This window comes from Cicer arietinum, chromosome 3 (genome assembly GCF_000331145.2).
Source record: "Cicer arietinum cultivar CDC Frontier isolate Library 1 chromosome 3, Cicar.CDCFrontier_v2.0, whole genome shotgun sequence".
Classification (NCBI taxonomy): Eukaryota; Viridiplantae; Streptophyta; class Magnoliopsida; order Fabales; family Fabaceae; genus Cicer; species Cicer arietinum.
Window position 1 is genome coordinate 66,589,756 of NC_021162.2, and position 16,152 is coordinate 66,605,907.

At 31.4% G+C, this 16,152-nt stretch overlaps 3 protein-coding genes across 3 annotated transcripts; 2 read left to right on the forward strand and 1 right to left on the reverse strand.

Annotated features, from left to right (window-relative positions):
• Positions 1 to 3,228: 3,228 nt before the first annotated feature.
• Positions 3,229 to 5,986, forward strand: LOC101506717 (BTB/POZ domain and ankyrin repeat-containing protein COCH-like). The gene is made up of 2 exons (XM_004493351.4): positions 3,229 to 3,837; positions 4,898 to 5,986. Exons 1-2 carry the CDS (start codon positions 3,373 to 3,375, stop codon positions 5,879 to 5,881), a joined length of 1,449 nt encoding a protein of 482 aa, XP_004493408.1. The 5' UTR covers positions 3,229 to 3,372; the 3' UTR covers positions 5,882 to 5,986.
• A 5,173-nt stretch (positions 5,987 to 11,159) lies between these two features.
• LOC112935916 (uncharacterized) lies at positions 11,160 to 11,885 on the forward strand. The gene is made up of 3 exons (NM_001365160.1): positions 11,160 to 11,279; positions 11,410 to 11,497; positions 11,689 to 11,885. The coding sequence occupies exons 1-3, from the start codon at positions 11,240 to 11,242 to the stop codon at positions 11,732 to 11,734; spliced, it is 174 nt and encodes a 57-aa protein (NP_001352089.1). The 5' UTR covers positions 11,160 to 11,239; the 3' UTR covers positions 11,735 to 11,885.
• Positions 11,886 to 13,120: 1,235 nt separating this feature from the next.
• LOC101507366 (uncharacterized) lies at positions 13,121 to 15,501 on the reverse strand. The gene is made up of 3 exons (XM_004493353.4): positions 15,153 to 15,501; positions 13,783 to 14,047; positions 13,121 to 13,558 (listed from the first exon to the last, which is right to left on the reverse strand). Exons 1-3 carry the CDS (start codon positions 15,394 to 15,396, stop codon positions 13,309 to 13,311), a joined length of 759 nt encoding a protein of 252 aa, XP_004493410.1. The 5' UTR covers positions 15,397 to 15,501; the 3' UTR covers positions 13,121 to 13,308.
• Between the last annotated feature and the right edge of the window lie 651 nt (positions 15,502 to 16,152).

Consider the following 16,152-nt stretch of genomic DNA (forward strand, 5'->3'; position numbering starts at 1 on the left):
AGAGTTATAAATCGTGGATCTATTGAACACAACCACAATCAACGAATGAAAGGAACCATCAAAATTTCAATGTCATGAGCATGATTGAAGCACGCACGTGAAGAAGAACTAGGCCATGTATTATGTATAGCACTTTAGTGCAGCACAATTACTAGTTTAATATTTTGGTCTCTTACATGTTTATAATATTTCAATTTTGATCCTTATAAAAATACATCCGCTAAGTAATATACTTTAATAAAAAAAATTATTTTAATAAATATTATTTATAATTTTTAATACAATTTTAATTATTTTTGTTTTCATATTAAAATTTAATAATTACTATATATATATATATAACTTCTAAAATATTATTATATTTTATATTAATAATAGTAAAATACCTATTAATAGTCAAGATGTATAATTTAATAAAATAATATATTTTTTCTTCTAATTATTATACTTTGTAATATGCATGTAAAAACCTTAAACCACATACTTAAATATAATTAAAAGTAAAAACTATTTAGTAAAGTAAATTAAATTGAAAACGTGGTATAGATTTTTATAAGCTAAAACCAAATTTTGTTATTCACGATACGCCTATGATAGGAGTATCTCTTTGGTTCTTTTATTTGTATAATATATTTATTTTGGCTAATATATAAAGAGGAAATTAGGCCATGTGGTCGAACTTATGTTGGTTTTGGTAAAGCAGACACAAGATGCGTCTAATGTGGTACACTCAACCTTAAAATTAGAACCTTGCATCATTTTCATTTGTCACGCTTTGAGCGTTGCACTGTGCAAAATTTTCCAATACTTGACCACCAATTAAACCCCCTCGATCTGTTCTTTCCACTTTCAAGTTTGTTATGTTATGTATCTGTCTCTGTCAATTGTCAATGATAAAGTAGAAAATTAAGGAAGATGCATAATTTGTTTAACTATAATAAACAAAAAAAAAAAAAAAACATCGAGCATGAAACCTGTCAGAAGAAATCGACAGTGAGTGGTTCTCACAAAAAATAAAACATATATTTGATATTGCTTACGTGGCAGACTTAAAGAACTAGTAAAAAATAGAAAATTGAAAATACTTACTCCCTCCGACACGAAGCCGTAGTATGACTATATGAAGCGTTAGTTTGATATTTTCTGTTTAAAAAAGTTAAAACAAATTTCTTCTTTCAAAAGGTGAATTCTAATTAAATCTTAATGATGAATGATTTGTCGATAATGTTTTTATGTGCGTGGTTAAAATACTTGATCATGAACTAAGTAGTAGTAGTAGTACGTATGCAAAAGTAAAAGCTGCTAAAAATTGAAATGCAGTTCCAACCGTGTATTCAGTCTGAAGAGAGAGAGAGAGAGAGATTTTGAAAAGACAATTCAAATGTCAAGTCTGGATGGAGTCTTTGAAATCATAAGACCGTCAGTCAGTGGGTTGTGCTGTCAATCCATTGGATTTTCTCTTCTTCACATGCTTTCTTTTTTATTTTATTTTAATTAATTCAACTAAATTCATCGTCTTCTTCTTTTTCGCATTTTAATTTCAATAAAAACAAAAAACAGGCTCGACCACCACATTCCAATACTATAATCACATGGGCCAAAACAACATGCACTATCCAATTTTATAAAATGTTCACCGATATATAGCAACTCACTAGGTGTTACTCCATCTTTTTTAACTCATTTAAAATAGGAAAATCGAAACAAGATTCAATATCAATAAAAATAAGAAAATGGACATTAAAAATAAAAACAACATATTAATTTATCTCTTAACAAACTTCACATAAAAATTGTTATAAATAATATTTTAAAATATTCTACATTTAACAAGAATTGTACCTAGTTCGGTAATATCATGAGAGACTTCTTTCCTCATCTAACATACTTTTACTCAATTGAAAATATATATGCTGACTTCCTAGGTTTAAAGTAAAATTACCGTAAAATGTAATTTTAATTCTTAAATTTTAAAATTCAACAAACATGACCTTTTATTTTCAAACATATAATAATATGAACCCTTTAAATTTATCTCATTTTATAAATGTTATATCTCTTTGATTTTGATCGGACATATATTCACTTTAACCAAATCAACAATAATATAAACTAATTTTTAAAAATATATACATGTTGATGTGAAATTTAATTATAAAATAGATAAAAAATAATAATATTACGTAACATTAAGTTATATATTGTATTTCATTATATGTGTATAACATTAATTAAAACCTAAATTAATTGTTAAAAAGAACTAAATTAATAATTACATTATTTTCATAAAATGGTTATGTTGTTTATTTATTTAGTACTTTTTCTTAATTCATGTAAAAAATTCAAAGTAGCACTTGTAAATATGAAATAGATGGAGTAATCCATAAGTAAATCTATGTGTGATTTAATCTATAGTACTTTTAGCAGCACTGGTCTTGTCACGTACGTGCGCTGCATCTTTCTTTGCCTACCTTATGTTTAAAACAAGTGTTATAATGAAGACAAAAGGAAGAATTAGTAACAGTATTCACAAAAAAATAAAAGTAATTAAAGGTTAGTGTTAGAAATGTAAGTTTGCCAAAATATATCCCGTCAACCTTTTAATTTTATGAAACTAATAAATGTGTGCTTTGTTATTTTTTTTTTTTTACATTTTCTAAAATATGTATAAGTGATCTATGCGGTAAATTTAATTATTATTTTCTTAAAAAAAATCATTTTTAAATTATTGTATAAATAATATGACATTTTTTATAAGCATAATTTAATAGTTCATCACATCTTTACTGTCAAGATGTTGACAAATTAAAATTTAAAAGATATATTTAGTTTCTTTTATAAAATTAATAAAGATGAAGACTATTATTAATTTACATTTGAAAATAAAATTGTTTATTACTATGAAAATTTAAAATAATTTTGAAACATACAGTAATGATAATAGTATGAATAAGCATATAATGATAACTCATGACCCCACACATATCTAACTTTGAATCCTGCTCTTGTATAATAAGGTTTGAAATTGTAGAAATGAAGGAGGTGTATTTTGACACAAATACAAACAAAAAGCATACAAAAAGAACAGAAGAAATAAAGATTTAGTAATAATTAAAATTATTTTTAAACCCCCTAGCCGCCCAGAACAGCCACCCAAATTTCAACCTCTTTCTTTCTCTCTCTTGAAAATATCTATCAATCAAAATTTGCAATCCCCACAAGTATACCCTTCCCTCTCCATATAAGAATCTTAGAAAAGCTATCACAGTAACCTTTCCATCATCATCAACAAAAACATATGAACCCAAACATCTCTCTCTCTTTTGATTGAATAATAATAATAATAATAATAAGAAGCATCAACCCTAAAAGATGTCAATGGAAGAGTCACTAAGATCTCTGTCTTTAGATTACTTAAACCTTCTAATAAATGGACAAGCCTTCAGCGACGTGGTATTCAGCGTGGAAGGGCGTTTAGTACACGCGCATAGATGCATATTAGCAGCAAGAAGTATGTTCTTCAGGAAATTCTTTTGTGGGCCAGAGCCAGCCTCAGGAGTACTAGACCCATCATCAGGAAACAGAGTTAACTCGGTTGGATCAACCAGGTCGGGTGTTATACCTGTTAACTCGGTAGGTTATGAAGTTTTCTTGTTGATGCTTCAGTTTCTCTATAGTGGACAAGTTTGTATTGTGCCTCAGAAACATGAAGCTAGGCCTAATTGTGGTGAACGTGCTTGTTGGCATACGCATTGTACATCAGCCGTTGATCTTGCTCTTGATACTCTCTCCGCCGCTAGATATTTTGGTGTTGAACAGCTCGCATTGCTCACTCAGGTTTTTCTTCAACTCGACTATCACCATCATCTTTCTCTTTTTTTCTTTCTTATGTTTCTCGATTTCTCATTTCTCTCACCACTCATATGTTTTCTTTTCCACAATTCATACTTCTTTTTGGGAGCTGGGAATTACTTTTTTTCATTTTTATTTTTTATCAAGTTGGTTAGAATCAAATTTTGGTCTTGATCGGAATTTTGGTCTATCAAATCGTTCAATAGAGGAACTTTGTTTGTTCTTCTTCTATTCTAGTGTCGTCTCTTGTCAGGAACTGAACTGTGTTTTTGTTTTTTTGTTTCTCATTTATTTCTGCTGTCTAAATCTCATCTTCCACTTCACATTCACTTGTTGCTTCCACTTCATTAATTATTTATTTATCACCGTAAACACAGATACACTAATCTCACATTAATTTCTTTCATTATTTTTTTACTCGGATCAGCACATATGAGAGTTTATTTTTTATTTTATTTAATTATGATAATTTTTGTGATATAAAGTAATAAAGAGAGTAGCCTAAAAGAGATAGAAATAGAATGTAGAAAAACAAAATGAGTGTATGTTTCGTGGATTAAAACTTTGATTTAATCGTGTATTGAAAATTAGAGTAAAAACAGACATGACAGTTTTCTCGATTTGGTGTTCTTCCACCCACAACGATGCACACTCTAGAGTTTCTAAATTTAGATCATAAATATTTTCAGTCTTGTCTTCGATTTCCACTTAGTGAGTGCACCAAATCTTTCTCAAACACACTAACTTTCCTCATTTGGTGTTAAACATAACAATATATTCATTCTAACTCTCTCTCTTTCATTTATCAAAACATCCCATCCATTTTCTGCTCTTCCTTTTTATTCCCTTGCATGAAATTAAGATTTTTAAAAATATCTCATACTTTTTCTCCTTACATGAAATAAAGATTTAAAAAATAATGTATGCAATTGCAATCTGAACTATGATGTTTGACATTTATACAAGACGAGGGACAGCAATTGAAAGTGCATCAACCCTACTATTAATATATCTGTTACTCACTATATTTTGTTTGTGACAATAGAAACAACTAGCTAACATGGTAGAAAAAGCTTCAATTGAAGATGTAATGAAAGTGTTACTAGCATCAAGAAAACAAGACATGCAGCAATTATGGAGCACATGTTCCCACCTGGTAGCAAAATCAGGCCTACCTCCAGAAGTACTAGCAAAACACCTCCCTATTGACATCATAGCCAAAATAGAAGAGCTTCGTATGAAATCCTCTTTATCACGTCGCTCTTTAAATGCACACCATCGTCGTCACCCCCACGACCTCACTGCCGCAGCCGACCTAGAAGACCAAAAAATCCGCCGAATGAGACGAGCCCTCGACTCCTCGGATGTCGAACTCGTCAAACTCATGGTAATGGGAGAAGGCCTTAATCTCGACGAAGCATTAGCATTACCTTATGCCGTAGAGAATTGTAGTAGAGAAGTGGTCAAAGCTTTATTGGAACTCGGTGCAGCCGATGTGAACTTCCCGGCTGGTCCAACCGGTAAAACTCCGCTCCACATTGCCGCCGAGATGGTGTCCCCGGACATGGTTGCCGTGCTTCTTGACCACCATGCCGACCCGAATGTAAGAACGGTTGATGGTGTTACGCCATTGGATATTCTAAGAACCCTAACTTCAGATTTTCTGTTCAAAGGTGCTGTCCCTGGATTAACTCACATAGAACCAAACAAACTAAGGTTGTGTTTGGAGCTTGTTCAATCTGCAGCACTTGTTATGTCAAGAGAAGATGGGAATAATAATGCTAACAACAATAATGCAACTTCTTCTTCAGGAACAACTATGTATCCTCATATGAATGAAGATCATAGCCACAACAACAATATTAATAATAACCTTAACTTGGATTCAAGGTTGGTTTATCTTAACCTTGGTGCTAATCAAATCAGTTCGAGGATGGATTCTGGTGATGATGATAACAACCATAATAGTCAAAGGGAAGCTATCAACTCCTCCATGTATCATCATCATCATCACTCTCATGACTACTAATTAATTTAATTACTTGTAAGAGTAAGCTACCTAAAAATTAATATTTTCAAACAGATCATATCACTAATTAATATAATATAATTTCGAAAGTTATTTCAATTGCAATGGATGAAGGAGAAGTAGGTTTGTTTTGTTGTTGAAGAAAATTAAGTGCTTCATCATGGAAAGTACTGGATGAGTTTTTGGTGGAGCATAAAAAAAAAACTTTTTTTTTTTTGTCAGATGATATATAGTGGTAACTAATCACTGATAGTCCTTGCTGCATTTTTTTTTTTTTTTTTTTTTTTTTTTTTTGTTTAATTTGAAGTTAGAATAAGCATACTATGCTATATCAAAGTTGATTTGTTTTTTTTTTTATGATTTTACAGCTAATAGACACTTTGGTGAGACAAATATGAATGTAAGGAGTAGCAGATCACATACAAATTTTAGGCATATCAAATGGTCACCATTTGAAGTGCGGTTTCATAGGAGAATGGGATAAGGGACAAGGAGAATCTAATTATCAGTTGAATTTTTTTATAATTTAAATATTTGTTTTTCTTCTTTGGAATGAAAGGAAGAATGCATGGAGGAGACATAGGTCAATATTTTATTTTGAGAAATCATCCTTCACCTGTCAACTCTTTAATTTGTATTTACTGATCCGAAGCTAATATCACGGCCTATTATTGTGTTCCTTTTATTATTTCAATTCATCTTGTCCCACCTCCCACTTTTTCAACTCTTAACCATCAATTATTTTTATTTTTATAACTATTATCCTCTTTTATGTGATTATGAAAGGTTATTTTCTTTTTTTCTTTTTATAAGTGATAAGTATCGCTAATAAATTTATACGATATATAAAAATTCTGTCTTCAAGCGTAGATCATCTCAAAAATATTAAAATTTAATAATAATGTTTGGTAGTGAGTAATAATATATGAAATTTTTTATAAGATTTTTCATTTTTTTAGTGAGATTAAAATAGTGAGATTTTACAATTTAACAATTGAAAATCTAAACTTTTAATTAATCAATTTGAAGAGAAAACAAACTCCATCAATGAAAAATATGTTGATTTTTTTTTCTAATGGTTTGTTTGGATATGTCTATAAGTATATTGTGTATATATGCGCTGTCCATTTTCTTCTGTTTCCACCTAATATATATATTATGGATTTTTCTTTCTAACATTATGTAGATTATTATTGTAGGCTTTTGGAGCAATTCATTGGCAATTTGTTTTGGGCTTTAATTATTTATTATTCTAATAAAAATCATGTGGTTGTGGACAATTTGAATGGTTGTCTTGCATGAATGCAACAATGAGTGTGACCACATATGTCAAGTTAAAAAATTGGCACTATCACCTTCCATATAATCCTCTTCTTGTCCCCCTTGCCTTTTTTAGGTCTCCTTAGACAAAAATAAAATATAAACTTATAGCTGAAAGCCTATTATATTGTTAATCATTTCCTTAATTATTACTATATGGTTCTGTCTAAATTCAGTGGATGTTGGTTAGGGAAGATTCTAGGGGATACTCTATAATATTAATTTCATGCTTGAAGGTTTTTATACATAGCCCGGGGTCTTAGCTGCATGCTTCTTTCTAGTAAATAAAAGTACCAAATTTCTTTAATATCATTGTCCTACAAACCTCTTAATATTTATAAAAAAAAAAAATACTGCCTTGCATATCTAACATTTACGTCTTATATAAATTATAATTAACTGCATTGGTTTGAGTTGAACTGAGTTTTGAATCTCTTAAACAAAATATTAAATCCAAATCTTGTCAATGAAAAAATATTAGTTGAAAGAGAAAATTTAACTAAAAGTCATGAGTCACTTCAATGAAATATTGCACAGTATAAGTATATATGCTTACGATAGAAACTTGAATATATATATTTTTTTATATATACTCTGTATCTCAAAATAAAAACAAAAATAATCAATTTCATTTGTATATAGGACCAAAGGAACAGTTTTGTTTTTTAAATATTACTTTTAATTTTCTTAATTACCAAAACACCAACATTTTGTCAGTTTAAAGTCTTAGGTTTCAATCCTGTGCATGAAAAAAAATATGATGGAGAGAAAAGACTATATTAAAGTTGGCAAGTTCTTAGGTAAAAATTATTAATGAGCAAATTTCGTGGATACACTTTATACAATTAACAAAACTTAAGATGAGCTTGCTTACCAATATATGGATATGAAAATAAGGAAAGTGATGACTACTCATCGACATGCCCGTGTTGTGCTATACATCGAAAGCCCTAATATCCAAAAGGTAAAAGAATAACTCTTCTGTCTCGTTAAAGAGGGAAACAATTTGGAGAAATAGCCTTAGCTTGTAAAACGAAAAGAGGTTATACTTATCAATGGAAGGAAGTTTTTATTTTTTATAATAAAAATTTAGTGTGATGGGATGATGTTTAGTCGAAAGTAGAGAAAATTTTACTTACAATTACAAATACAAAATATTTATATTTGTTTTCATCCAATGTTATTAACAGAAATTGACATTACATATTTTTTATTTTGATGATTCAGAATTTACTGTCATCAGCCAATTTCCTCCCGAGCATATAAACAATTGGATTCGATATTTGTCTTCCTTAATTGGATTCTTATTTTATTTTTGTGTTGTTAAAAAGAGGAAAACACTAAAATAATACACTAGGATATTCGGCTCACTTATTTATTGCCCACATTTTGCTTTCTCTGAGCCCAATTGCAATACAAAAATACAATAGTGAATAAAAAACAAGTAAAACAAAAGGGAGTTTCTCCTCCCACCCCCTTACATTCTAAAAACTCCCCCCAATTTTTATTTTATTTTCTTCTTATTTTAATCCTCTTTGGATTAACTAATTCAGACGGAGTTGGTCTAAATTGAATTTAGAGGTGTAAATATTAACTTGTAATTTTTATGAATTATACCATTTTTAAATTGATCAATCTAAAAATGTAAAATGTTAATTTAATAATTTTTTACACTACTGATCTAAGTCAAAGGTGTAAAAAATCTGGAAAAAAATTCATCCAAATTGATAATCCTATGAGGGTTAAAATTGGTAAAAAAAAAAGAATAAAATTTAGATAACTTTTAGAATAAATGAAGTAGGAGGATAAATATTCAAAACTGGCCAGGCCAGTATACAAGAGCCGCTAGAATATTCAAGGGCTTATGGATGGTTTGCTGGGCAGTGCTAGTAACACCTCCAGTTTTTCCAATTACTCTGATGTGACCCTTTTTTTTTTTTTTTTTTTTTTTTTTTTTTTTTTTAACTTTTGATCCCATCTAAAAGTATTTCGATTGCATTTCATCAAATTTTTAGAAAGTGCATATTCAAATTGAACCGGGTTTGATGTATAAGATGAAACTTAAAACTTAACTTATTCTTTCATAAATGAAATATAAGCAAAATAGATATTTGAAAAGTTGACGTATCAAATTTAAAAATTTAGATAAATACATTAACATTTCAATTGATTTATTTTTCTTTTTGAATGGATTATTTATTAAAATCAAGCACTCTCTGCTTATTTTTCTCGTTTCGCTGTACTTGATCATAGCTACTAGCATGAATCTTGCTCACTTCTAAATCAACCACATCCTCTTCTGCACCATATAATATTGAGTACTATTAATGCTTGAAATCTAATTAGCATGAAGAAGCTACCATGTCATCCTACTCCCCTCAAATGATTAATATTTGTAGTCATGTCTTACGGTTTCAGTTGGGTCTATCTCAATTTCATAAAATCGACTCAAATGATTAATATTTAGGTTTTGTACCACGCACCCCTCTAATTTTTTTAAAGACTATTTTACCCTTATTTAATTTATATAAAATTATGGAAAAAATTTCCATTTCAGTTTTCCACCCCAACTTTCGAATGTTTTGTAAAATTGGAAACTTTCGAAATGTAATTATGCAGAAAAAATTACTAATTTCAAAACTTTTGAAAAATACCAAACTTTCAAAATGAAATATTATAAAAATTTCGAAACTTTGGATGAATATGAAATTTTCGAAGTGTATTTTTTCCAGAAAACTTCGAAAGTTTGGATGAATTTGAAACTTTCAATGCACATATACTTCGAAAATTTCAAACATTCGAAGTAATTCCATTTCGAAAAATTCAGAAATTTCGAAACTTTCATTTTTTTTTTTAAAATGACTAAAACTTTCGAAATTAAATATCAAATTTATTATTACTATTAATTTATTACCATAAATTATATGTCCTACAGTTTCAGTTGGGCCTATCTCACTTTTGCTAATATCACAATTATGTCAGTTTCAGGTGTCATATAATTAGACTAAGAGCAGGATCATATAGTCCAACATAGCATGAAATTTGTAGGAAATGGATTTGTGGACGTGTGCATTAAAATCTTCACTGCAGATAGTGTTACATTGTGCTAATATCTGTTCCATCTGAATTGGCCCCTCCACAAAACAGCTCCACCAATTTAATCCAAACACCTTGGCTTAATTATTATCTTATTATACCCAAGGAAAATTCTATTATAAAAGTAAAAATTATTCTCAACAGATGTGTGGAATATATTCTTCAGAAGAGTTGATTACCCATCAAAGTGGGTTTGATACTCAAATAATAAGTATGAATTGTTTGACAAATTAAACCAATATCTCTCTATTAGGCCCTTGTTTTTGGTACCTTTATTCTTCTGTGACTGCTTTTTGCTGTCACTTGGGTTAAGCAAAGGATCCAAATTCACGGTAACAAAAAGAAGAATAATACAATGTGCTGTTTTATTTTGCTTCCTAATTTATTAGATGAAAAATCCTAGTCACCTTTCAATTTAATATCAACATGCTTCTCTACTTTTTTTTTCAAGAAGGAATCTAAGTATGAACCCAAAAACTGAGAAAATTGAGATGCTTCAACAAAAGCTTCCACATAATGAATTTAAGTAGAAAGTGGCATTTTAAGAAACGTATAAAAAGAATAATCACTCAGCTAAGTTAAGTTCAAAAAAAGCCTTGTGAATGAAATAGCCAATCGAACTCCAAAAGATAAAAGTATTCTTTTTTTCATTTTTAGTAAAAAAATGACTTTTTTATGCTGTAGTTTCAAGAAAAGCATATTCACAAGGGAATACTAACCATAAGAGAAAATGTGAAACGGGGTATTCTATGATTATGCAAAACATTGCAAAATCTACTTTACCCCATATTTATTTTTATATGGGGTCAATCCATGTTGTGTGTATATATATATATATTGAGAGCTAGAAGATTAACATGACAGTATAATTCAGCACATACACATACCTTGATACAAGTGCAATCAGCCACCTTTACACAACTCACTTTTTCATTCTCCAAAATGCAGAAGCCAGAGACCCAGAGAAACCAGCCACCACCAGGTTGCCTTATATGCATCTCTCTCATGCACAACACAAACATGCAAGCACAAGCTACAAACACAACCTAGTTAGTCTGAAATTTGAATATCATAAAAAACTCATTTTTCATTGTTCCATGATTTCATTTCAGGATACCCAACTGGCCAGGATCCCCTCACAAAAAGAAAGCTGTTCTTTAGTTCTAAGAAGAAAGGAGAGAGGGGCTTCATTGAGGGATGGTAAGCATCTGAAGGAAAAATGTATATGTACAATAACTGTTTAGCTAAAAATGAACCAATCACATATTCAATAAATCTTTAATTGAAAGCTTCTACTCACACCACAATATATATTTACTAGAATACTAGTGAATGACTTGGGTCAGAGTAATTATTCGCATAGCCACTAATATCTTTTATTGATGATGCAGCCTCTTTGCTCTGTGCTGCTGCTGGCTTTGCGAAGAATGCTGCTAAACTACAACTATCGCATGCAGGAGAGGGATTCATATTAGCATATTAGCAATTACTTTACTGCTGCTTTCCATATTAATGGCTTTGACCAGGAGTGAACTGTATTACTTACTGAATCTGACTATATTTTTAATTAATATAATTTTGTTGTTGTAATATAAACTCTTCTATTTACTTATTATCGTATTTTTGTTATAAAACTAGCTGCTTTATAGTTTTTTTTTATTGCTCCGGGCCTCTGATTTAGAGGGAAAAACTGAAATCAGAGTGAATAATATGATCCAGACATCACAAGATCATGAATAACCATAGAAAATTAATGGGCTAGTTTCAACTCTCAAGTTATGGAATGCTGATTGCGACTGACATCTTTACCCTAAAAAGGTTTTAGACGTGTAAACCAGCAATATCTGTGGTTTTTCTTAGTGTTTGTATTAATGTTAATTTACAAACCTTAGCTTAATAGGCCTAAAACTAACAATAGCAAAAGTTGTGAACCTATTTATTCTACATGGTACACCGTAAACCAAATCTTTTAATTGTTCAATCTAGCTCTCACAAACCCATAGAAATTGAAATAAAAGATATAACGAAAAAAGAGACCAAGTGTGTTGTTGGAACCTCAACAGATAATGAAGAATTTCTCCTTTCACAACAACTATCCAATGCATAGGACGAGCTTCCATAACCGCACATCCCCTATTTATCTATCTAACTAATGAATCCCCTCTAATTAACCAAGTGTCCTAACTGACCATAAATATTTTTCCTTTATGTTATATCCTAGCAATACCACCCCCACCCCACCACCAAAATCTAACCTTGTCCCAACGTTGCAATCTCAAAATTGGAGATATAAGAAAAACACATGTCATTAACTTGGGTAGAACTTCCAATTCAATGCCTTCCAAAAGCTATACTGCTAAAGATTTCCCCTGCACCAAGGATTTCTTCTTTTACAATAATTATCCAACTATCCATTATATAGAGTAACCCATCAAACATGACATCAGCTATTTATTTATCTAACCCGTCCCCAATAATTGTCCTAATTGACACTAATTTTTCCTTCTTTCTTATCTTAACACTAGCCATCACAAAAAGGGGGTCTGTGCTCTAAAATTGCTCTGCTATTAGGATTGTAGTAACCGTTGCAGACTTAGCATCTTTTGGCTTTGGCAACATTAAAAGACTGATTTCAGGAAAAAGAATAACAAGGCTGTCATTCGGGTGACATATACAAGCCTAAAGAAGAAGCATTTTAAGTGTCTTGCCAAACCACATGCACTAATATCAGATATCATGCACGGCATACAGCTAATACCTGGGGGAGCAATTCATACAAGTATATGTACGAGAACAAGGAATGGTCAAGGATGCATAGTCAAATGATAACATACATTCTGAACTTTCATAGATTAATGTACTTAAATAAATGTTTCATGACATGTAAAACATGTACTCACATACAGTTAAGTTTTTAATTCAACGGATAGAGAATCTTGCAGATAAGTGCATGCAATACAAATATATAACATCTTAGCTATTCTGTACAAAAGTGGCACTCCTAATATGTTTCAGTTATATTCATACTTAGAGACATGATCCCTTCCTGCCCATCTCTCTTCATATTTTCCAAATGAGTATGCAACTGAAGGCATCCCAGACAAGTGAAAGGGGTCGGGTTCAATTCCATAATCAGTGAGTGGCCTATTCTCCAAAATATCATCATGATTTCGTACGAATTCTGGTATCTCAATCTCTCCTTTCTTTATATCATCCCAAAGGTACTGAAGGCGGCTTACATACTTGATCTTCCAATATAATCTACACAAAACAAAACAAACAGAACAAAAACTATTAATAATTATTAAACATAAAAAATTATACATTTGATCAAGCACTTACACTGATGAAAATCAGATGAAGCAAAGTCACAAAAGTTCACAATTGTAATTTGTAGCCTTGTCATTTCATCTGTTGCTAAACATAGGTTGTAAAATAAAAGACAGTCCTAAACATTTTTGCTAAGAAAACAATGACTGACTTACCCTCCACTCAAGAAAAACCTGCCAAGAGTAGCTATGACTAGCCGGGAACGAAGCCCAGGGTGGATGAAGTACATAGTTTGAAGCCTGTCCTTAAAATCAGCTGGAAGTTCTTCATAAATCCACCTCAATATGGTTATCCCAGGAGAATTATCCTCCTTTTGAACAGTACTGTGCATGTAAACAATGCAAAATGGCCCATCTGGCAACTCACTAAATATTTTGTGAAAGACATACCTCTTCAGCCGCTCTGCACTCACAACTGTTGCTGCATATCATTTCAAAGCAGGTATACAACTTCAGTGATAGAAGTAATAAAGAACAGCTTCTCGGAAAGACATAATTTGGATAGAAGTTTATATTTTCTTTCTCGTCACTTTCTTATATTATTTGAACTAAGGTCTGTTCTGTTCTTTACTTTAAATTTTCCCTTCCAGAGTGCATTACACCTCAAGTAAGAAAAAAAAAACAGAGAAATGTGCAAACATAATATTTAGTGATGGTGTAGCAGACTTGCGGTGGTGAGAGGGAAGGGTGGCAGAAATAGCCACGATGAGTGAGACTTACTTACGTAATTTACATATAATATTAGTATGAGAAAATGGTAACGTAGTGCAGTTTGATCTAAACACTGTAAAATGGGAACCCAAAGATTTATAAGAGACAGACATGAACTCAGTCCTTTGAGTCATACTTTAATTGTATAACATTTTCTTCACATAATCATTTCAAGTTTTATTTCTCTCTTTAATTATTTTTCTCTTTCTTGATTGTCAACCATGATTCTCAACACTTGAAAACACCCAAACACTACAAAATGATCAAAATCAGATTTGTGATTCTAAACCATGTTTGCCTCACCTCAACAACTCTGAACAAAAGGATATGGGAAATTATGAGGCAAAAAAAAGGCCTTCCTAAAGCCAATCGCTCGTTCAGTGAAATGAACTCTTAGTGAGTTAGTGCAACTTTATCATAAATGGAAAAAGAAAGAAAAAACAGAGGTGAAGGTCAATGCCAAAAAATTAGTTTAATGTAGGGTTTTAAATTGCAGATTATCGCATCACAACCATTGATATTGTAAAGAATCGCAGTGAAATGTGGCTGATGCAGCCTCAAGGCTGTCGCGAAGCCATAAAAAAAATACGATGCCGTGGCTCATAGTTTTTTAAAAAAAAACTTTAGTTCAAGGTAACAATCTTCTGTTGAAATCTTTGAATCAAAGTAATTATGCAGCTTCTAGTAATAGTTATTGAAACAACGACTGTAATCTGAATCTTATCTACGATATAGCAATATGAACTTGATAACTACTAGCTAGTATATGTTTGAGTATAGAAAAGAATCAACAAAGAAAGAGAGAGAAGAGGTACCGGGATAGTACTTGCCGACGATGCGGAGAATACGAATTCCGTTTCTGTCGGAGCCTTGGAGAGTAATGAATTGTAATAGTTCGAGGTCGGAGAAATCTTCGTCGGGGGAGAGGTACTGAGAACAATCGTGCCAACTCTCTTCTTCTTGCTGCTGCTGTTGTTGTTCATGGAGAAGGAAAGGTCGGGCATCGACGGCGAGATCTGATGCCAATACTACCACCGAAAAATCCTCTGATGATCCCATCGCCGCCTTTCCTATTTCGCTGTGCACGTGACGTGAGTGTGGATAGGGATCAAATGTGGACTTTGTGTGAATTATTTTTGCTATTTTTCTTTTTTAATAAAATATTAGGTAAATGTTAACGTGACACTTAAGATACTCATTTAATAAGACTCTCTCAATAGACTCCTTTCTCAATTCAAAAACAAACCCTAGTTCTTGTTGAGACAAAATCTCTCAAATGATTTTAATGATAACAAAATTACTTAAGAGATTATGATTGTGGTTAATGACTAACATGTGTTCTTGAGTGTATTCATATAAGATAATAGGTTATTAATCATTAAGGCAAAAAGAAGGAAAATGTGATTTTGGCCTGAGGATGGAAAACTCACGTGAGGGTGAAAATTGTTGCAAGCGTGAGGATGGGCTGCAAGTTGAAAAACTCCAGATTTGGACAATCTGATCTCTCACCAGAACAAATGTGTTTATTCAAATGCATGACAATGTCAAACATGAATAAACAAAGCATTCAAAAGTAAGAGTCAAAAGGTCAAAAGAAAAAGGTGAATATGGCTAGATCTAGTATGTAGAGGATAGGCCAGCAAAAGTGAAAGCAACCTATCAAACATGTGCAAAGGTCAAAGTCTGAACATTTAATGGGCTTCCACGTTTTAATTCATAAAGAAGTCAAGTTAACAAAAGGCAACTTGAAACAAGTCAAAAATGGAAGATCACATGTTGCTGCCAGATCTGATCCTCGGACTGAGTATGACAGTC